Below are 22,219 nucleotides of genomic sequence, written 5' to 3'. Positions count from 1 at the left end.
GTTAGGGCGTAACGGTCAGAAAACAACTCTTTTGCTTTTTAAGCTCTGATTTTTTACATTTGTTGATACTTTTCTCTTCCAAATTCTTCCTAAATCATTTTATTGCAAATTCCGACCCCCCTTAGCTTGAAATTAAGGATCAAAACAAGTTATATTAATGATTTTCTTGATTTGAAGCTTCGTGGGCCATTTTTCGAAAATTCTTCAAAAATAGGTATTTATACTTTTTTTTTTCTTTTCTATATATTGCTGTTTTAATGGTAGAATATGATGTGTTAATCATAGTAGAACATTTTAATATTCATTTAACAGATTATGGTAGTGATTTTATATTTTTTTCTATTTTTTTTCTATTTTCGGCCAATTTTAAAAAAAATACGAAAAATCTTTTTTTCTTCAATGTATTGCTGTTTTAATGGTAGAATATTATGTGTTAATCATAGTAGAATAGATTAATCTAGTGATTTTATATATTTTTTATTTTATTTTTTAAATTTCGGACTATTTTTAGATTGTCCGATACAACTTCTCACCAAAGAGTGGACCGTTACACCACCATAAACATGTTCCAAATTATAAATGAATGCATATTAAGAATATTTAGAATATATCGGATTTAATGGATATTTTTTTATAATTTTTTGACAAAAAAAATTACACCGCTACAAGACCCGTATCGGCTGATATGGGGCGTATCCGTATCGGTAACGATGGGCACCGTTACACCCACCAATACCCCAACAGAATACCTTGAATTTATCGTACTTTTTTGGAAACATGTGGAAACATTGGAAAAATGGTTGAATTTTTCAATGAAACTTCAGGGATTGCTAAAAAGACCTTAATACACACTTTTAAATCATAACATCTCAAAAAAGAAGTGCACATAATAGGTTTACTTTGTACAGGGTCCTAAGCTATGTGCCGTCTAACTGAACTAATGCAAATATATTCAAATTGAATGCATAACATTTAGAGTGTATGTGATGATCATTTCATCAAACACTCCTAAACACTTTGAAATTAGTCTCAATTGGCAATTGGTTAAAGGGAAATTTTGAAATTTTTTTTTTTAATAAATTTTAATAATTTTTAATTAAAAATGATTTTTATTTTCTAAAAATTGACAAGGACTTAACAAATCGGTAATCAGCCCTCATTCTTGATTTCATGTTTGGAGTGCAACATTGCAACAAATTTGGGAGAAATTGGAGAAAATTTGAAATTTCTCCAATTTTTCCGAAATCGGACCACCTACATTGAAAATTTGAAATTAGAATGTATGTAATGATCATTTAATCAAATACTCTTAAATACTTCGGAATTAGTCTCAATTGACAACTGGCTGAAGGAAAATTTCGAAAAAAAACATGGATAACATGAAGAACCAATGGATGTTGAAATCAATGCTCCAGCTCCATGTTTTCTCATGCAAATCATAAATAACCAATGGATTTGTAACCATTTGACACTGATTTAACATAATTTCAAGAAAAAAGGGATCGAAAATTGAAAATGCTTACTGAATCGAACATGTGGGATATATTGGCACTACTTGTGTGTTTCATATCACACACATGGGATACAAGATATATCATGGGATATATCGGTGATATTTAAAACATTGATCTTTGTTACCCAGTATGGGTGTATTTGTGGGCCCCTTATAACTATTGATGATTGGCCTCGGATTGGCAAGTAGTTTGGTACTTTTTATCTTTTTTCTTTATATTTGATTTTTCATACGCTTATGGAATACAATATGATCATCATCGTCTAATCCTCATCCCAACTAATTGGGATCGGTTAGCTACATGAATCTTATTTTGCCACTCCACTATCAAGGACATACAATATGCTTATAATCTTTAAAAGAAAATGTAGTAGGAGAATAGTCTAATGCAAGGGCAAAAAGAAGAGAATAGAGACCAAAACAAAGAAAAAGGAAAAATACATATACAAGAATGCCCAACCATTAAGGTGCCCGCTCCCTAATACATAAATTGACCCTTTCAATGACCCTGGTGATAGAACACTTTCTATTCCTAAAGCAACAACCATTTTTCTCCAACCAAAGGTTTCAAATGACTAAGAGGAGCAATACTCTACTTTGAGGAGGCCTTCTTGCTAGGGCTAGCCGAGTGCTAGGCTAGGAGTTCAAAGAGCATGGCATAACCCATAGCATGCTAAAGTGGCAAAGAATATTGCTCCAGACCTCCCCAGCCATTGCACAGTGAATGAAAAGATGGTTCACTGATTCTGTTTCCTCGAAGCAAAGAAGGGAACCATTGGGAAGCATCATGTCTCTTTCATGGTGTGCCGTAAAGGCCATTACGTAAAGGTAATGGTGGCAACCGTTACACGTTACGAGGTTGTAACGGCCGTAACAGCCGTTATGGAAAAAAACGACCTATAATTGCTATTAACAGCACGTTACATCCCCTATAAAAGCCATAATAGCTCCATAATGGTCTATTATGGTACATATACAGGTTTTTCATACTTTTTAATCAACATTACGGGGCAAATATAGGTTTTTCAGGGGTTTTTTTCAATAAATAAAAAATAAAAAAGAAAGACCGTAATGGCCATTACAGGGCCGTAACAACCGTTATGCCCCGTATCGTAAAGGTAACGGTGGTGGCCGTTACGGCCACCGTTACCGTTACGGAACACCTCGGTCTCTTTTGCATGAATTGTCCACCGTCAGGATCTTGCTTCTACCAGCCAACTAGGCGAAAGCAACCACCTTAAGGGGAGCTCCGTAGGACCAAACAACAACAACAATTGGGTGGTGAGGCACCTGGGCCCAAGAATATGAGATTAGAGAAAACAAACATCTCACCAAGAAGAGACCAGACTTATCCAATCTCGAAACTAGAGTCTTTAGCGCCAAGATCATGTTGGACACCATGCGTGCAAGAAAGAAGGCAAGCTAGCTCGATGATCTTCTTATTCAAGAGGTTTCTATGGCAAGGGGGGACCTAGATTCCACCACACCTAGAGAAGAAGCAATTAGCCATTTAAACATCCGTATTTAGGCAGAGGCCGGTAAGCCTAGGAAAGACGGACCTAAGGTTAAATTCCCCACACCAAACACCTCCCCAGAACCTGACCTGAGAGTCCTCCTCTATTCAGAAACTCATACCTTCAATGAACTTAGGAGCTACCCTAGCAATAACTTTCCAAGACGATGAAGCATGGTACAAGGAAGAACCCTTAATCCACCACCCCATTCAAGAAGACCCATACTTGCCCAATGTTTTAAATAGCTACGCTATGTAGCGTGTACACGCTACATAGCGTAGCTTAGCCTCACCGCTACGTAGCTCATGGAAATAGCTTAAGTCACGTGTAGCCTACGCTACATGATAATTTGCATACGCTACATGCTATAGACTATACACTATACGCTATGTAGCTTATATTACAAGTTATTTTTCATTACAACAAAATCAATTATATTTTCAATGATTTGTTACATTTTCTATTTTCAATAAAAATTAGATAATCTTTTCAATGCTTTTAGTAAAATAATGTAAGTAACAATATTAAATTAGTTTCGTTACTCTTCTCTACCTTTATACTTAATCATTGTCCTTTCTTATTACTTTAGGTTGCATTTAGTTGCACCAAATATCATGCAATTTTGTTAAATTTCATTATTAATCAGTATAATTTGGTGCATAATATTATGAAATTGGTGTAACCAAGTGCAACCTTGAATAAAAATCTAGTAGCATGTAGCTTACGCCTCATGCTTCATAGGGGCGAGTGCTATGCTACACGCTATTCACTATTTAAAACACTGTACTTGCCAATGACAATGGACTTCCACAGCCTATCTTCCTTGACCCCACACCTCCACACCCTTCACATAGGAGAGCTAAATTAACTTCATCTACCTTCTCGATCCCAACACCCCCTTCAGAAGTGGGCTTGCGAACTTCCTTCTAGATAAGGAGATGAAATTTGCCTGAGGAAGACCCCCTCCGCCACAAAAAGTTCCGCCTCAATCTATCAATCTTCTCAATAACCGACTTGGGGTATTGGAAGAGGGACATCAAATACAAAGGTAAAGTGGAGAGTGGAGCCTTAATCAAGGTTAATTTATTCCCGAGGGAGAGAAACTTACTCTTCCTAGGGGATAAGTTCCTTAACATCATCTCCAGACCTTATCTCACAAATGCTTGGCAGGTTTCCTGACACAGAGACAGGCCCATATAAGTGGAGGGAAGGGCCCCAACTTTGCACCAAAAAAATGTTAGCAAGCAAGGAATCTCTGAGACAAACAGGGTGAACCCTGAACAACTCACTTTTGATGAGATTACCTCTTAGATCCGAGGCGACCTCAAAATATCTTATAATTTTTCTAAGGTTGTCCGCCATCAGCCCATTAGCTTCATAGAAGATTAACTGTCATCTACAAATTGGAGGTGACCGACTCTATGAGGGAAATTAGGGACCGCAAAACCTTGGAATAAATGCACTGACCGACCCATCTCCAACATACGACTCATCACTTCAGAAACAATGATGAAACTGAATGGGGAAAGAGGGTCCCCTTGCCGGAGGGGCCTCGAGGCTGGGAAGAAGCAGAAAGGGGATCTGTTAATGAGGACACATGTTATAAAGGCTTGGGCAATCCAAAAATTTGACCCTTGCACACAGGTTATACCTTTTGTTTCAGGAACCCCTTAGTGTGGCACCACCCCTGTACTGGTCCAGCTCCTGCTCACTCTTTTACTTCAAAGTCGTACTCCCACTCCCTTTTCCTAGACATTTACACTTGCCAACATCTTGTAACAGATGCCCTCCTTTCCTGCACCTGAATCTTCTCCTGCTCACATCCTACTCTATGAACTAAGGTTTGGTGACTGCATGTGTGAACCAAGAGAGAGTAAAAGATTAGTCTCATAGCCAATTAACAGGGTTATTAGGAATCGGTTAAAAGTAAGTTTTATTTCACATGATCACATCCTTTGAATGGGCTGCCAATTCATTAAACATTGCTGCTATCATGCGGCAGGCAAATACTTATTTAGTTTGTTATAAGGTAGCATGTAAGAGAAATTGCCTTGCATTTATACTTTTCTGTTGATTTGTTTTATTTGTATCTTGCTCATTCAGTCTCTTCTTCTTGAAAGCACACAACCAACACAAAGTTTGCATAGCAGGTAACAGAATCCGATGCTGTGGATGTTATCGAGTCTGCCTTGAGACGTCACATGTCAGACATCACTACTCGAGCAATGTCTCTAATTGCTCTTTTAAAGCTCTCATCTCGTTTCCCGCATTGTTCACAGTAAGTTTGTTTTTCTTTTTCAGTGATGCATATGCTTTTATGATTTATGACTGCTCTTTTGCACAAGATTTCATCTTCTTTACTCCACTCTCTTCAGCATGTCCAATAAGCTGAACAAATCTCTTCACATAACTCTTGATGCTCAATGTAAGGTCCTTGTGCATTTTATTTTTTTTATTTTTTGAAGGTTGGAAAAATATATAAAAAGGGGAGCAAATGCAACCCAAAGAAAAGCAACAAACAAACAAAGAGAAAGAAAGGGAAGAAACCAGCTGTACAACGCAACGCCAACCTAGAACCCAGAAAAGACTGGGAAAACCCAGACAGAAAAGGAAGCCAAACACAACCTAACCCCAAAAGGGGCAGGAAAACCAGCAGAGACCTAGAAAAACGAAAAGCTATACAGCTTGAGAGGCAAAAGGCTCGACAGAGCCAGAGGCCGCTCACAAGCCCAAAATCACAATGAAGAGATCATGATGTTGTCGCTGCCTGAAAGGTTCCCAGCCCACTCCTTTAGATCGTGCAAAAGAAGGAAAGAAACTCTAGATGATTGAGACGAAGCATCCTGAAAGCATCCGTAGTTCCTTTGTCTCTAGAGAGCCCAAAAGGCAGCCATCACTGCCAGACGCCATATGGAGAGGGTGTTACCATCATGCACTCTAATGTCGAACCAGCCGGAGAGTAAGCTAGAAATGGAGTTGGGCCACCCACGTGTTGGAATCTATTGTGAACTGAGGACCAAACTTCGACTGCAAATGGGCAGTGTAGGAATAGGTGGTTGATGGACTCGGCCTCTTTCTGACAAAGAGGATATACGTTTGGAAGGATCATTCCTCACTGTTGCAGGTTGTCCACCGTGAGGACTCTGCCTTTCGCAAGCACAAGGATCAGCTTGTGCATCTTGTTTGTCAGAATATATGCATAAACTGGTCCTGGCACAGAAATGGGAGCCTTTTTCATGAAAAAAAGAAGAAAAATGTTATGGAGTTTGTCTTTGTTATCCGGTCTTTGGTCCATACGGAGATAAGGGAACGATATAATCTACTACTAATTGGAAAGTAACAAAGCCATCTTCCCTAGTGCAAAGGGGTGGGTCTTTTTATGGGCTTTGGTAGTTACCCATTTCAAGGTTTGTAAATCGGTGGATATTGTGGTTCTGTTGGAGGGTGCGTCCTTTGTCATTGTTGGAGGAGAGGGTTGATCTCTCACCATCACTTTTCTTCCCCTACCTTTGTACTCTCTTTTGTCTGGTGCTAATAAATTCCCGACTCCCGAGTTGTCATTCCTAAAAAAAATACCCATAAACTGCTAATTGCTTTAATTTCCTTCTAGTTGTTACTTCCCCTGGTAGATTTTTTGTTATCTTAACCACTGGTATTGGTTTAACTACAGAACATATGTTAGTGGCTATGGATGTCTCCATTAAGAGATGGAAGAGGGAGTGAAATTAATAGACGTTTGTCCAAGAATGAGGTGGTAGAATTTGAAAAGAGAGAAATCAATGGTGTTCAGTAATAAATTGATGGAAGAAGGAAAATGTAATGGTGAAGAAGTTGATGTTATAATAAAATTAGATGATAGAGTGCATTAGGAAAGTGGCAAAAGAAGTTAAAAGGATTATTTAGAGCAAAAAAGTGACTAATTTAAAGAAACTTGATGGTGGAGTGATAGGGTCCAAAAGGCTATTAGCAAGAATTGATCATGTTTCATGGCCTGACAAGGTACTAGAAAGGAGGAAAATGTAAAAGAGCATAAAATCGTCCAAAAGGGCAGTAAACAAGTAGTTTGGCTGAAGTTAAGGCATATGATGTTGTATACTATAGATTGGGGATGAGATGGTGAGAAAGTTTTCTTCAAACTTGCAAAGTTGAGACAAAGGAAGGATAGGGACCTAAATCATGTTTTATGTATTAAGAGCTATCATCAGACTATCAAAGGTGGTAAGGATGACGAGGTCAAGGAAAGTGGAGCAGCTATTTTTAGGACTTGCTAAATCATGACCACTTGTGGGAGCTTAGAAATAGAAGGAATCATAAACTCAAATGAGGCTGGAGGCCATAGATACCTTCGTAGGATTAGGATACTAAGTGAAAGAAGATATAAGAAAAATGAAGACAACAAAAGGCTGTTGGACCAGATGATATACCAAAAGAGTTTTGGAAGTGCATGGAGGCATTGATCTATTTTGGTTGATGAAGTTGCCGAGCAAGATCGTTAGATTGAAGAAAATGCTAGATGAATGGGGGAAAAGTACTGTGGTTCCAATTTTAAAGAATAAAGAAAAAGGAGAGTGCTACACTAACTCTCGTGGGATTAAGCTTTTGAGTCATATGATGAAACTTTGGGAGAGTGATCGAGCAAAGATTAAGGCTTGATACAAATGTACCAGAAAGTCAGTTTGGATTTACGCCAGCAAGGTCAACCATTGAGGCCATTTTTCCACGTAGACAACAAATGGGGAAATATTGTGAGGGTATGAAGGATCTCCACATGGTCTTATTGACTTGAAGAAAGCATACTATAGGTCCCTGTAGAGAATTTGTCGGGGCTTGACAAAGAGTGATGCGGACACAAGTGCATTCAAGGTGTACCAACGAAGAAAGCGCCAACCACAAGTGCCGTCCTTGTGGATAGGCGACTATTGAGGAGCTGAAGACCTTTCACATGTGATTGGACATATAGAAGACCCCACTTAGGGAAGACACATGTGAAGGAAGATTGGAGAAAGAAGACCGAGCGCCCAAACTTTCCCATACTTATGTGATTTGCACGTTTTTTGACTTAGTTAGGGGTCTTTTAGTAATCTTATATCTTTATTTGCTTATCCTAGGGGTATTTTAGTAATTTTATGTCTTTATTTGCTTATTTAAGTGGGGTAAAGCCCTAAACACGAATTTCAACTATTGATGAATGAAAAGCAAACCCTTTGGTTGCCTCCTTCCTCTCTTCTCTCTAATGGTGCTTCTTCTCTCCCCTTGATCTTCTTCTTCTAATTTCTTCTTGTGCCCCTCCAACTTCCTCAAGGTAATAACTCTTTCTTCTATTTTTTTTTGTTTTGGCTAATTCCTCTTCGATCAAAATCTTGAGAACCGATCTAAACCCTAAATCCCCAAATTCTCAAATCCCTAATCCGAGAAACTTCTTGGTTTTTCGGACTAGTGATCTTCATTGATCGATTGGGTGTGACCATGCAAGATCGGGAGGTCTCATCCCTCGCCGGATCCAACCTAAGTAGTAATTGAATTCCATACTCCATGGTTGTAGTGATGGCCCGCTCCATTGCATGTTTCCTTTATGATTTTCTCAGTTATGATGATTATTGTTAGAATTTTAGATCATTTATTCCTTTTATTTCCACTGTTTAATTATCTCCATGAGCATGCATCATAATTAGGGCTGTCCTACGTCAAATTTGGTATCAAAGCCTAGGCTTGCATGGTTTTTGTCTAGATCGAGTTATCAAATTAGGGTTTTGATTTTAGGTTTAACTTAGGAAAGTTTCAGGTTTAGAAAGTTTTCAATTTTAGAAAGTTCCTAATCTGGAAAATTTTCAGATTTGAGTTGTTTCCTGTTTCAACTTAATTGTGTCAGTTCATAGTAGTTTTGCATTCATCGCATTCATCTTGAAAGTCATAGCACCTAGTAGTCTAGTTAGGTAGAGTTTGGTTCAAGTCTTCATTGTATGCCCACGAGAAGAGGTAGAGGTTTCGGACTTCAACCTACCATGAATAACGAGCAGTTATCTGAGCAACTTGCTCAATTGATACAAAAGATAACCGCCCTAGAAGCGGGTCAAAGGCGTGAGTTTGCCCGCCTTGAGAACCAAATTACCACCACCATGACTAAGGTGGAGCAACTAGAGGCGTCCCAAAAGGAAAACCCCGCTGTAGGGGAAGATGCGCACTCCCAAGTGGAAAGAATCATGGAAGAACGTGCTGTCACACGTGGTGGTAGTGAGGATAGAGATCGTGGTAACGATCGTGGTGTGATGCGAGAGGCACGAGCCACATGTGGTCATCAAGACCGTTATGATCCAGATGAGTGTGCGATGAAGAGTGTGAGAGTTGAGGCCCCGAGTTTTGATGGGCGCTTGGATCCCAAGGCATTCCTTGACTGGGTTGCTGACATGGACCACTACTTTGAGTGGTATGGCATGTCAGAAAACCGTCAAATGCGGTTTGCTAAGATGAAGCTTGTGGGTCAAGCCAAGCTCTTCTAGACTAACACCGAGCGTAGGATAGAGAGAGTTGGTAGAGCCCCTATCACACATTGGTATGAGATGAAAGAGAAGTTGAAGGAGAAGTACCTTCCTCTCTCATACCGTCAGAAGCTCCTTGACCAATGGCAATCCTTACGCCAAGGGTCAATGCCTGCCGCTGACTACATCGCTAAATTTGAAGAGTATGTGATGCGATGTGATATCCGAGAAGACCCTCTAGTAATGCTCTCGCGTTTTAAGACGGGTCTTTGTGCGGATCTTCAGCGCGAGCTTATTACTCGGCCCTTAACGGACTTAGATGAAGCATATCAAGTCGTGCAGGAGTTAGAGCAGTATCTGAAGGCTCCTGTCGTTCGTCGTTTTGAGTCCCGAGACTCCAATGCTAGATCTAGTTCCCAAGGAACTAGACATAATATTGGTAATCAACCTAGGGCACAGGCGACCATTCCGCCTAGGCCTAGGGAGGACCAGGGCAAAGGGGTTCTTGGTGCCGGTCCTAGTAACATGAGCCAAGTGAGGTGCTATGAGTGTGGCAACCTTAGCCACATGTCTAATCAGTGTCCTACGAAGAGCCGTGGGAGAGCCTTAGTTATAGGCGAATCCCACGAGGGTGGAGATGACCAGGGTGATTATGAAGTTGAAGAGTATCACCCTGAAGGAGGACTTACTGATGAAGAAGTGGATGGAGAAGCAACGCTTGCAGTAGTCAGGCGTGTGTTAGCTCAGTCTAGAAGTAGTGCTGACTGGCGTCGAAGCACTATCTTCTACACTATTGCCAAGTGTGGTGAAAAGAATTGTAAGGTGATAGTGGACAGTGGAAGTTGTCAGAATGTGATTTCCATTAGTACCTTAGATCGCTTAAAACTGAAATCCACACCTCATCCAGACCCGTATAAAGTTTCTTGGGTTGACAAGACATCCCTACCTGTCACCCAGCAATGTCTAGTCCCCATCGAGTTTGGGTCATACAAAGAGTCCCTGTGGTGTGATGTTTTACCTATGGATGTGGGGCATGTTATCCTAGGTAGACCGTGGCTATTCGATAATGATGTCACGATCTTTGGCCGTTCGAATGCTTGTACTTTTATGTATAATGGTAAAAAGATCAAACTTAATCCCATGCCACCTGAGAATACACTAGGAAAGAAGAAGGATGAGAAGGCAAGTGAGCCTAGAGAAATGGGGAAATCCAAACCTAAGTCTTTACATATAATCAGCGCATGCAGAGTTGAAGAAGCAAGTTGATGAACTTCTGCAAAAGGGTTTCATCCAAGAGAGTATGAGCCCGTGTGCCGTGCCTGCATTGTTGACGCCAAAGAAAGACGGCACGTGGCGGATGTGTGTGGACAGCCGTGCCATAAACAAAATTACTATCAAGTATAGGTTCCCTATACCTAGACTTGATGATATGCTTGACATGATGGCCAGGTCCACTATATTCTCTAAGATAGACCTCAAGAGTGGATATCACCAAATTCGTATACGCCCAGGAGATGAGTGGAAGACGGCGTTTAAGACGAAAGATGGGTTGTATGAGTGGTTGGTCATGCCCTTCGGCTTGACTAACGCACCCAGTACTTTCATGCGGGTGATGACCCAAGCTTTGAGGCCGTTCATGGAAAAATTCCTAGTAGTGTACTTTGACGATATTCTTATTTATAGTACTACTAAGGAATCACACCTTGAACATTTAAAGAAGGTCTGTAGTGTCCTTAGGAAGGAAAAGTTGTACGCTAATCTTAAGAAATGTGCATTCATGTCTAGCCAAGTTGTGTTCTTAGGATTTATAGTGTCATCTGAAGGGATGCAAGCAGACCCTGAAAAAGTCAGGGCCATAGTTGAGTGGCCAGAACCAAGGAACATTCATGAGGTGCGAAGTTTTCACGGCCTAGCAACTTTTTATTGTCGGTTCATTAGGGGTTTTAGCACGATCATGGCTCCCATTACCGAGTGCATGAAAAAGGGAGAGTTCGTGTGGTCTAAAGCCGCCGTCAAGGCTTTTAAAGAAATTAAGGGCAAGATGGTGGAAGCTCCTGTCATGCGTCTACCTGACTTTTCTACAGTCTTTGTAGTAGCGTGCGATGCGTCTGGTGTCGGTATAGGTGGAGTGTTGAGTCAAGAAGGACACCCAGTGGCCTATTTCAGTGAAAAACTGAATGAGGCAAAACAAAAATACTCCACTTACGACAAAGAATTTTATGCGGTAGTGCAATCCCTAAGACATTGGCGACACTACCTCCTACCGCAAGAATTCGTTTTGTTTTCTGACCATGAGGCTTTGAGATATTTGCATTCTCAGAAGAAACTCAACCCAAGGCATGCCAAGTGGGTAGCGTTTCTTCAGGAATATTCGTTTGTTTTGAAACACAAGGCCAGGGTTGAAAACAAACCAGCGGATGCCCTTAGTAGGAGAGTGGCGTTGCTCAACTCCTTGAGTGTAGAGGTAGTCGGATTTGAGCAATTGAAAGATGAATACCCCATATGTCCTGATTTTGGGGGTACTTACGCGTCGCTCTCTAGTGACCAGCATATTATGGGTGAATATGTTCTTAAAGATGGCTTTCTTTTCAAGGGAGACAGACTTTGTATTCACCGTATGTCCCTTCCAGAATTCCTAATCTGGGAGCTTCAGGAGGGATAGCAGGCCATTTTGGTCGTGATAAGACTATCGCCCTCGTGGAAGATCATTTCTATTGGCCAGCCTCACGCGAGACGTAGCCAAAGTTTTAGGGCAGTTTCGACATGTCAGCTCGCAAAGCAAAGAAAGCAAAATACCGGGTTGTACACGCCATTGCCGGTGCCACATGTCCGTGGCAAGACATTAGTATGGACTTTGTGCTCGCTTCCCAAGACTATAAAAAAGCACGATTCCGTTTTTGTCGCTGTGGACGTTTTTCTAAAATGGCACATTTCCTCCCATGTTCGAAGACGTCGGATGCGTCTCATGTTGCTCGTATCTTTTTGATGGTGTGGTGCGTCTCCATGGGTTATCTAAAACCATAGTGTCTGATCGTGATGTTCGATTTACTAGCTATTTTTGGAAGACACTGTGGCACATTATGGGAACTCGTTTGCAATTTTCTACTGCTTACCACCCACAAACAGATGGTCAAACTGAAGTGGTAAACCGTAGCCTTGGAAATCTTCTACGTTGTCTAGTGGGTGAACATGTTAAGACTTGGGACCTAATTTTACCAACTGCTGAACTTGCTTATAATGGGTCAGTTAATAGATCTACAGGGTTGAGTCCTTTTGAAATTGTAAGTGGTTATAAACCTAGAATGCCCATAGATCTCTTACCTATGTCTGTTACCCAAAGGTCTTTTGAGTCAGCCGATGCATTCGCACGCCATATTCATGATTTGCATATACATATTAGACAGCGGTTAAATAAGAGCAATGATGATTATAAAGTTTCAGCTGATTCTCATCGTAGAGCGCAAGAATTTCAAGAAGGAGACTATGTAATGGTGCGAATAAGGCCAGAGCGATTCTCTCAAGGATCTGCAAAGAAATTACAAGCGCGTAGTGCTGGACCATTCAAGATATTACAAAAAGTTGGGTCCAACGCGTATCGGGTTGACCTTCCATCTGAAATGAGCATTAATCCAACTTTTAATGTGGAAGATCTAGTCCGTGCCCATACTCCCATTGTTGATACATCGTCCCTTTCATGGCCTTTTTCTGAGTTTGCTACCCAACCCCTTCCACCCCCTCCTCCACCCATTACCCATAAAGAAGCAATTGAGGAAATCTTGGATGACGAGATAGTATCCACGAGAGATGGAGGTTTCCAAAGGTATCTTGTCAAGTGGAAGAACAAACCATCGTCTGAATCTACGTGGCTGTCGGGCGACGCATTGCAGGGTATTGATCCAGATCTACTCGAGCGCTATAAAAGTTTCAACTCGTCGGAGTCGAGTTTTTCTCACCCGAGGGGAATTGATGCGGACACAAGTGCATTCAAGGTGTACCAACGAAGAAAGCGCCAACCACAAGTGCCGTCCTTGTGGATAGGCAACTATTGAGGAGCTGAAGACCTTTCACATGTGATTGGACATATAGAAGACCCCACTTAGGGAAGACACATGTGAAGGAAGATTGGAGAAAGAAGACCGAGCGCCCAAACTTTCCCATACTTATGTTATTTGCACGTTTTTTGACTTAGTTAGGGGTCTTTTAGTAATCTTATATCTTTATTTGCTTATCCTAGGGGTATTTTAGTAATTTTATGTCTTTATTTGCTTATTTAAGTGGGGTAAAGCCCTAAACACGAATTTCAACTATTGATGAATGAAAAGCAAACCCTTTGGTTGCCTCCTTCCTCTCTTCTCTCTAATGGTGCTTCTTCTCTCCCCTTGATCTTCTTCTTCTAATTTCTTCTTGTGCCCCTCCAACTTCCTCAAGGTAATAACTTTCTTTCTTCTATTTTTTTTTGTTTTGGCTAATTCCTCTTCGATCAAAATCTTGAGAACCGATCTAAACCCTAAATCCCCAAATTCTCAAATCTCTAATCCGAGAAACTTCTTGGTTTTTCGGACTAGTGATCTTCATTGATCGATTGGGTGTGACCATGCAAGATCGGGAGGTCTCATCCCTCGCCGGATCCAACCTAAGTAGTAATTGAATTCCATACTCCATGGTTGTAGTGATGGCCCGCTCCATTGCATATTTTCTTTATGATTTTCTCAGTTATGATGATTATTGTTAGAATTTTAGATCATTTATTCATTTTATTTCCGCTGTTTAATTATCTCCATGAGCATGCATCATAATTAGGGCTGTCCTGCGTCAAAGAGTCTCAAATATTGTTTACAAATGACAGAGTTCTGATTGACAAGATGAGGGAAGTGGTAAGCACAAAGCTTGAACTATGGAGGAATGCTTTGGAATCTAATGGTTCTAAAATAAGTTGGACTAAAGCAAAGTATGTGGAATGCAATTTATGTAACAATAGGAGTGGAAATGAGGAATTAGTTTAAGATTGCTGACCAGGGATCCCAAATGACTATTTTCAAAAACTAGTGTCAATAATTCATAAGTGTGGAGAGATTGAGAAGGATATTGCTCGTAGAATTACAGCTGAAGTGTGGAAGTGGAGATGCGACTTTGGATTTATTTTATTTATTTATTTATATGTGATTCTGCATATCAATTAAACTGAAGGGGAGAATTTATAGGATGGTTATTAGATCAACCTTGCTTTATGGGATAAAATGTTGCGTAGTCAAGGAACAACATATTTGTAGGATGAGTGTGGCTAAAATGTGATGTTAAGATATACGAGTGGCAAGATGAGGAAGGATAGAAATAGAAATGAGTGCATTTGGGGAAATTAGAGTAGCACCAATAGGTAGTAAGATGAGGGAAAGTGAAGTTAGATGGTTTGGCCATGTGCAAGGGAGACCAAGAACTGCTAAGTTACGAGTGAGTTCAAGTTGAAGTCTCTAAAAGGGCATGGAAGGCCTGAACGGTTGTGGGTGGATCTATTGAGAAAAGATTTGATGACCTATGGTTTAACTGAGGAGATGTCCCTTGATAGAGTGGAATGGCAGAAAAAAAGGTTCTTGTAGTCGACCTCCTTTAGTTGGGATAAGGCTTTGATGCTGATGATGAATGATGAACTACTAGTATGGGTAATCTCAATATCACGATCATATCCTTTTCCTTGCTACTTGTGTGGTTTTGTAATCTCCATATGATAATTTCAATCCTTTCATTTCGATATAAATCAAGCACTTCATCTTCCATCATGCTCCCTGATGGATCTGGAAGATTGAGATGTGAGGCTGGACCATATCAAATTTGAATCATGGATATTATTTGGTCACTATATGTTGGGCTATGTGGCTACAGATTTTTATGCAGTGTACAGAAGAAGATTCTTTGGGTTATATTGATATGGAGTTTTGTAATTTGTGGGTAGGCGGTTTTGGTTGATCCCTCATCATCCTGTATTGTTCCTGAATTGTTATCTCCTACTTTTGTCCAGTCTTAATAAAATTCATGTGACCATTCAAATATGCAAACATATAGAGATGCACATACGTATATTCATGGTAAAATATGAATGGAAATAGATTTTAATTGTAGCAACCTTCTACTGGAGGTGATGCTTCTGCTCCTGCTTGGTAACAAGGCTCCTACTTCCTACACATTTACACTTCCTAGCATTTTGAACAGATGCTTTCCGGCAGTTGAATGTGCTCAGTGGATGGAGGGGTGGCCTATCAATAATCAATTGACCTTATGCCCTATATATATATATATATATATATATATTTATTTATTTATTTATATATATTGAGAGGAAATGGGAAAACTTAAGCACTAGATTATCAGCAAGGAAAACCAAACATCAAGAAATGAATTCAGAAGAACCCAAGAGGATTCTTTGAGAAGTGATTATCAATGAGGGAAAACTAAGACCGAGGCAAAATTTCTGAAGAGTCCCCCAAAATGAGAAATTAATTTCTGAAGAATTCCTCAAAATGAGAAATTAACTAGAGTCATAAACATAATATAAAGAGCTAAATGCAATAGACTTACTTTCAATGGATTTAAATATCTGCACAGAGGGAGCTGTCATGAAGATTTTAGGTGATAAATGAAAAGAGTTTTTCTTCAGTTTGTATCAAAAGAGCAAGAGGCGGACCAAAGCATTTTTCTTTTTCTTTTTTGAAGAGGCAGACCAAAGTAACCCAAAATTAGTACAAAAATTGGGCTATTGAAAGTAAAAGAGAGATTAGATTGGTGGAATGGAACAATCTTGGCATTTATATATATACTAATACCATAGTGGTAAACTGAGTGCAGCCTCAAAAATTTTGAGACAAGGCCTGACGGTTTTTTTAGATATATGTTGATATGCTTAGATACATCTTTTTTGTGGGGACCATATTTAGTTATATTACATTGCAGTGCAAGGTTGATACTGTATTTCACATCTTTTTAAGACACTATCCTTCTCATATCTTTTTAAGGCACTATCCTTCCAATTTCTTGATTATCTGGATTAGTTATATGCAATCACAGTATTTTTCTTATTTCAAATCTCCTCCTATTATTGTGAAGAATGCAAATGATTTTCTTGATTTTTTTTTTCCCTGTAGGAGAATAAGAGAAATTATCATCCAACAAAAAGGAAGCCTGGTTCTCGAGTTGCAGCAAAGATCCATTGAATTCAATTCTATTATTCAGAAGCATCAAAATATCAAGTTGGTATTTGATCTTTCTAGCAGTTTTCGCACTCTTGAGGTTTTCTTGTGGGAATGCATGACGTTTTTTACAAACTGTTGGTTGAATCTACCCAGGTCTGCTTTGGTTGAACGAATGCCAGTTCTTGATGAGGCAGCTTATATTCTAAAGAGGACCAGCTCTTCTCCGGCGACCCTTTCATCCGAAAAAACTAGCAAATCTATCTCTTCAGGAGCTTCACTTAATCTTCCAAATGGAGTTGCCAAACCTCCTGCAGCTCCGCTCGTAGATTTACTTGATCTGAGTTCAGATGATGCCCCAGCACCAAGTTCTTCTGGTGGTGATTTTCTGCAGGATCTGTTGGGTGTAGGTTTGACGCCCAGTCCTCCTGTATCAGGTCCTTTTCACGCCTGTCTTGCTCTCAAATTTTTTTTTTTTTTGGTGCCTCTGTTATGTTCTGTGCTTTCCGGTTACTAGACCTGTGTCCCTGGATTCAAACAAATATAACAAGGTAGGCTCCATAAGTTCTCCCTCTTTTTTTTCATGTCTTTGTAGATTGTGCTGCCAAGTTAGTGGCACTTTTATGATGTCTTGCTCATTTATTTTTTTATAGTTTGGGGTCTTTTATACTATAAGATGAACCAAACCCAGCCTTCTTCTTCTTCTTATTATTTTTGGTTACATTGATTACTGCTAAGCTAGATGTCTGTCTGTCGTTTTTCTGCTGATGTTTATAAAAGTATATCCTGATTCAGTGTTCCTGACCTGTGTTCTTGATAGTCAACTTGGTTTTTGATTTTATCCATGTGTATTGATAATTGTTTGTAATCTTTATCTCAAGGTATGAGCCAGGCCTCAACAGGCGGTGCAGATATTCTACTGGATCTTTTGTCAATTGGAACTTCTCCTGGGCAAAATAATTTGTCAGCACCTAATTTGCTATTAGCCAATCAAGATAACATGCCATCAATGTCTCCCTTAGATACGTTGTCATCACTTTCTTCTCCAGCTTCTGCCCAAGCCTCTCAAATATCATTACTGGATTCTGTGAAAGATACTGTTGTTCAGACAAAGTCTGCTGCAGGATCTGCTCCAGTAATGGATTTATTGGATGGTTTGTCCTCTAATTTATCGACTCCTGGTAATGGAAATTTATGTCTGGTCTTCAGAATCTTGATTAACATTTGATTTTTTTGGTTCTGAAATTTTCTTACAAAATAATGATGTATATTTTCTTTTGCTTCCAGGAGAAAGCAATCCAGTTTATCCATCTATTCTTGCATTCCAGAGCAAGTCACTAAAGATAATGTTCAGCTTCTCGAAGCAGCCTGGGAAATCACAAATTACATTGATTCAGGCTACTATTATGAATATGTCATCAAATATTTACACAGATTTTGTTTTTCAGGCAGCTGTTCCAAAGGTAATGCTAAATGACACTCATCTTTGGGACATCCCGCTTTGTTCGGCAATTCCTTGTTCTATACTACAAAACATTTACATAAGCACTTCCCAGTTTTAACTACTAATATGTCAATATTTACCCACAAAAAGATCCAGGCATCAATTTTACATTTGAAACAAGTTTGTTTATTCAATTCTAAATAAAATTGGACTACATGTGGTATTTATGTTTTGTTGGGAGGCAATTTTAGTAAAAAATAGGGTAGAAACAAGGAATTAGTTAAAATTGATGAACCAAAAGTACACCAAAATAACCATCTCTGATATCTTGATAATTTATGGGAAAGGAGAGATTGAGAAGGATGTTACTAATAGAATTTCAGTTGAGCGGGTGATGTGGAGACGTGCTTTTAGAGTTTTATTTGATCGCCGCTTACCAATCAAACTGAAGGGGATATTTTATAGTACAACGATAAGACCAGGCATGCTTATAATACAGAATGCTGTGCAATCAAGGAGCAATATTTTCATAGAACAAGTGTATTTGAAATGAGGATGTTGAGATGGAGTACCAAGAGGTGTAAGGACAAAATCAAGTTTTTGAATATCAATACCTAGGTTTTTAGGTGAGGGGGTGGGAGAGGTGTTTTCCAGGCCCAAAAACCAATTGATATAGTGCATATCGGACCCATATCGGATGCTACTGGTTCATATTGGCACTTGGCAGAACATTCTTTTGGCCCAAAATCTTGAAGATTATTAGGAAAATAAGAAAAAGAAGTAGACTACCATAACTTTTTTATTGTTCGTTTTTAATATGTATTAGTGCTTTGTCAAACCCATGGCATTAAAGAACAATTACATTACTGTCATCCGTGTTCGAATTATCTTCGATATTATCGAAATATCTCTGATATTATCTTTATCTCCAACTCAGTGATACCGATAACATTGGTAGCGATATCGATAACGCTAGTAGTATTAGAAAATTCAGGTATCAGCAATGTATCACTAAGTATCGCCAACGTATCGATATTGCTAATGTAATCACCAATATTTTCAACTATGTAAATTTTAGGTGTCACCAACGTATCGATATTACCAATGCATCAATGTCGCCAATGTATCGCCAATATTTTCAACTATGTAAATTCTAGGTAATGCTTGTATCATAAGTGTATCGACAATATTTCAATAATATTAGCAACAAATTGATATCATCAAAATTTTATTTATTAGAAAAATTTTTACTTAATTTTTTTTTTCATGGGCACATGGTTGTATGTAGTGTTCAATTTGTCATTTGATAATATTAATAATATCTCGATATTATCAATATCACAACATGCACGATATTGAGACCACAATCTTCCATTTCTTTTCCAATTGTTGATGATTTCTTGGTGAAATATCATGTGTTGTTGATATTTTGCAATATCGATGGATGTTTAGATGGAAGGTTGGTTGGTTAAATAGGCCGGATGGGATGGTTGGACTGATTTCGTACAACAATACATGCTTTTAAGGCCCCATTAAATGGAAACTTGTTGTGTATGCATTTTTTTTGCAATTTTTTTAATATAAATTTCTAAATATGCAAATATGTACATTTTAACATCTCATGGAGTTTCACTGAAAATTCCACCGTTTTTCCCATGTTTCCCCGCATTTCCTGTTATTAGCGATATTATCGGCGAGATTGATATTGTTTCCATATCTCTGGCCAGCGAAACTTGTAACGATACCGATACTTCGAACACTGACTGTCATAAAGGCAATGTTTTAAATATCGACGATATCGGCCGATATATCCCACGATATATCTTGCATCCCACCTGTGCGATATGAAACGTATCCCACATGTTCGATTTGGTGAGCATTTTCAATTTCTGATGCTTTTTTTTTTTTTCGTTGAAATTATGTTAAATCAGTGTCAAATGGTTATAAATCTATTGGTTATTCATGTTTTGCATGAAAAATCATGGAGTTGGAGCTTTGATTTGATATCCATTGGTTCTTCATGTTTTTCATATTTTTTTTTTTCCTCAATTGAGACTAATTTCGAAGTATTAGGAGTATTTGATGAAATGATCATCACATACACTCTAATTTCGAAATTTGAGTGTGAGTGGTTCGATTTGGGGAAAATTGAGGAAATTTCTAAATTTCCCTAATTTCTCCCAAATTGATTGCAATGTTGCACTCCAAACTTGAAATCAAGCATGTATGAGGGTTGATCTATTGATTTGTTAAGCTCTTGTCAATTTTCGAAAAATAAAAATCATTTTTAATTAAAATTTAATTAAAAAAAATATTTTTTTCAAATTTCCATTCATCCAGCTGTCAATTGAGAGACTAATTTCAAAGTATTTGGGAGTGTTTGATGAAATGATCATCACATACACTCTAAATGTTTCTTCTATTTTATAATATTTCCTTATATAGAAAGATTCTTGACCACAATCTTTGTATTGTTGGAAGTTTTTGGATGTCAAAATTCTTTCAAACTAATGACTTTTCAATTTTTTACTTAAATTCTTTCCTTCATGAAAAAAAAAAAAAAACAAAATATCACCCTTTATATTGAATTAACGAGCTAGTGTTAATGGAAGCCGTTCTAGGGTTACCTGTTATATGGATCAATGTTTTAAATATCGATGAAATCGGCCAATATGATATATCCCACAATATATCTTGTATCCTACATGTGCGATACGAAATGCACAAGTAGTGCCGATATATCCCACATGTTCGATCCAATGAGCATTTTCAATTTCTGATCCATTTTTTGTTGAAATTATGTTAAATCAATGTTAAATGGTTTCAAATTCATTGGTTCTTCATGTTTTTGTATGAAAAATCATGGAGCTAGAGCTTTGATTTTGATATTCATTGGTTCTTTCCGATATTTTCCTTCAACCAGCTGTTAATTGAGACTAATTTCGAAGTATTTAGGAGTATTTGATGAAATGATCATCGCGTGTACTCTAATTTTGAAATTTGAGTCTAGGTGGTCCGATTTGGAGAATAATAGAAATTTCTCCAATTTTTCCTAAATTGCTTATAATGTTGCACTCCTAACATGAAATCAAGCATGTATAAGGGCTGATCTACTGATTTGTCAAGTCCTTATCAATTTTTGAAAAATTAAAGTCATTTTTAATTAAAAATTATTAAAATATTATTATTTTTTTTTCGAAATTTCCCTTTAACCAGCTGTCAATTGAGACTAATTTCGAATTATTTAGGAGTGTTTGATGAAATGATCATCGCATACACTAAATGTTATGCATTCAATTTGAATATAGTTGCATTTGTTCAATTAGACAACGCATAGTTTATAACCCTATGCAAAGGAAACCCATTATGTGCACTTCTTTTTTGAGAGATTATGAGTTAAAAGTGTGTATTAAGGTCTTTTTTAACAATCCTTGGAGTTACATTGAAAAATTCAACCATTCTCCCAATGTTTCCCCATGTTTCACAAAAAGTGCGATAAAATACCCGATATAAACGATATATCCCGTGCGATAACCGATACATATTTGTATGCCAAGGATGCAATATATAACACGATACCAATATTTTGAACATTGATATGGATATTGTTTATCTTTGTGGCCATGATCACATTGATTTCCTCAATACAATATCTCTGTACTTGTTTTGCATGCATGTTACTAAATATTAATTTTCCATTACTAAAATTATATAACATTTATTTCTCTCAATTAGGGGAAGCTACTCCGTACACGAATGCAACTTTGGAGTTGATAAGAAACGCGAAATAAACATATCATCATAACAAACAAAATGGAACACAATACTAAGAAGTAAATTGATCCAAAAAGGTATAGCAAATGTTGAAGGAGAGCTATATGAGGGAAGAGTGCACCAATGACATATCTGCAATTTCCCATTAGTTAATGATTATGTTTCGAAATCATGATAAGATATTCCTTTCTGAGGAATTTGTTAGGAAATGATCTTTGCATTGTGATGTATTAGTAAAGACATGATGGTCCCACTCCCTGATCCATATAAACAACTGTAGATGAGGTCCGTTAGGACCAGGCAGGGTCTAAGATAAAACG

At 38.4% G+C, this 22,219-nt stretch overlaps 1 protein-coding gene across 1 annotated transcript in view; it reads left to right on the top strand.

Annotated features, from left to right (window-relative positions):
• LOC131255501 (AP-1 complex subunit gamma-2-like) overlaps positions 1-22,219 on the top strand; it is a 101,910-nt gene that overhangs the window by 76,722 nt on the left and 2,969 nt on the right. Inside the window, exons 12-16 of the mRNA XM_058256242.1 lie at positions 5,178-5,305; positions 16,637-16,741; positions 16,838-17,118; positions 17,563-17,862; positions 17,969-18,144. Coding sequence (XP_058112225.1) covers positions 5,178-5,305; positions 16,637-16,741; positions 16,838-17,118; positions 17,563-17,862; positions 17,969-18,144 — 990 coding nt within the window. The remainder of the gene's footprint in view (positions 1-5,177; positions 5,306-16,636; positions 16,742-16,837; positions 17,119-17,562; positions 17,863-17,968; positions 18,145-22,219) is intronic.

This window comes from Magnolia sinica, chromosome 9 (genome assembly GCF_029962835.1).
Source record: "Magnolia sinica isolate HGM2019 chromosome 9, MsV1, whole genome shotgun sequence".
Classification (NCBI taxonomy): domain Eukaryota; kingdom Viridiplantae; phylum Streptophyta; class Magnoliopsida; order Magnoliales; family Magnoliaceae; genus Magnolia; species Magnolia sinica.
Note: the sequence above shows the minus strand (reverse complement) of the source record. Positions and strands in the feature narration are given on the sequence as shown.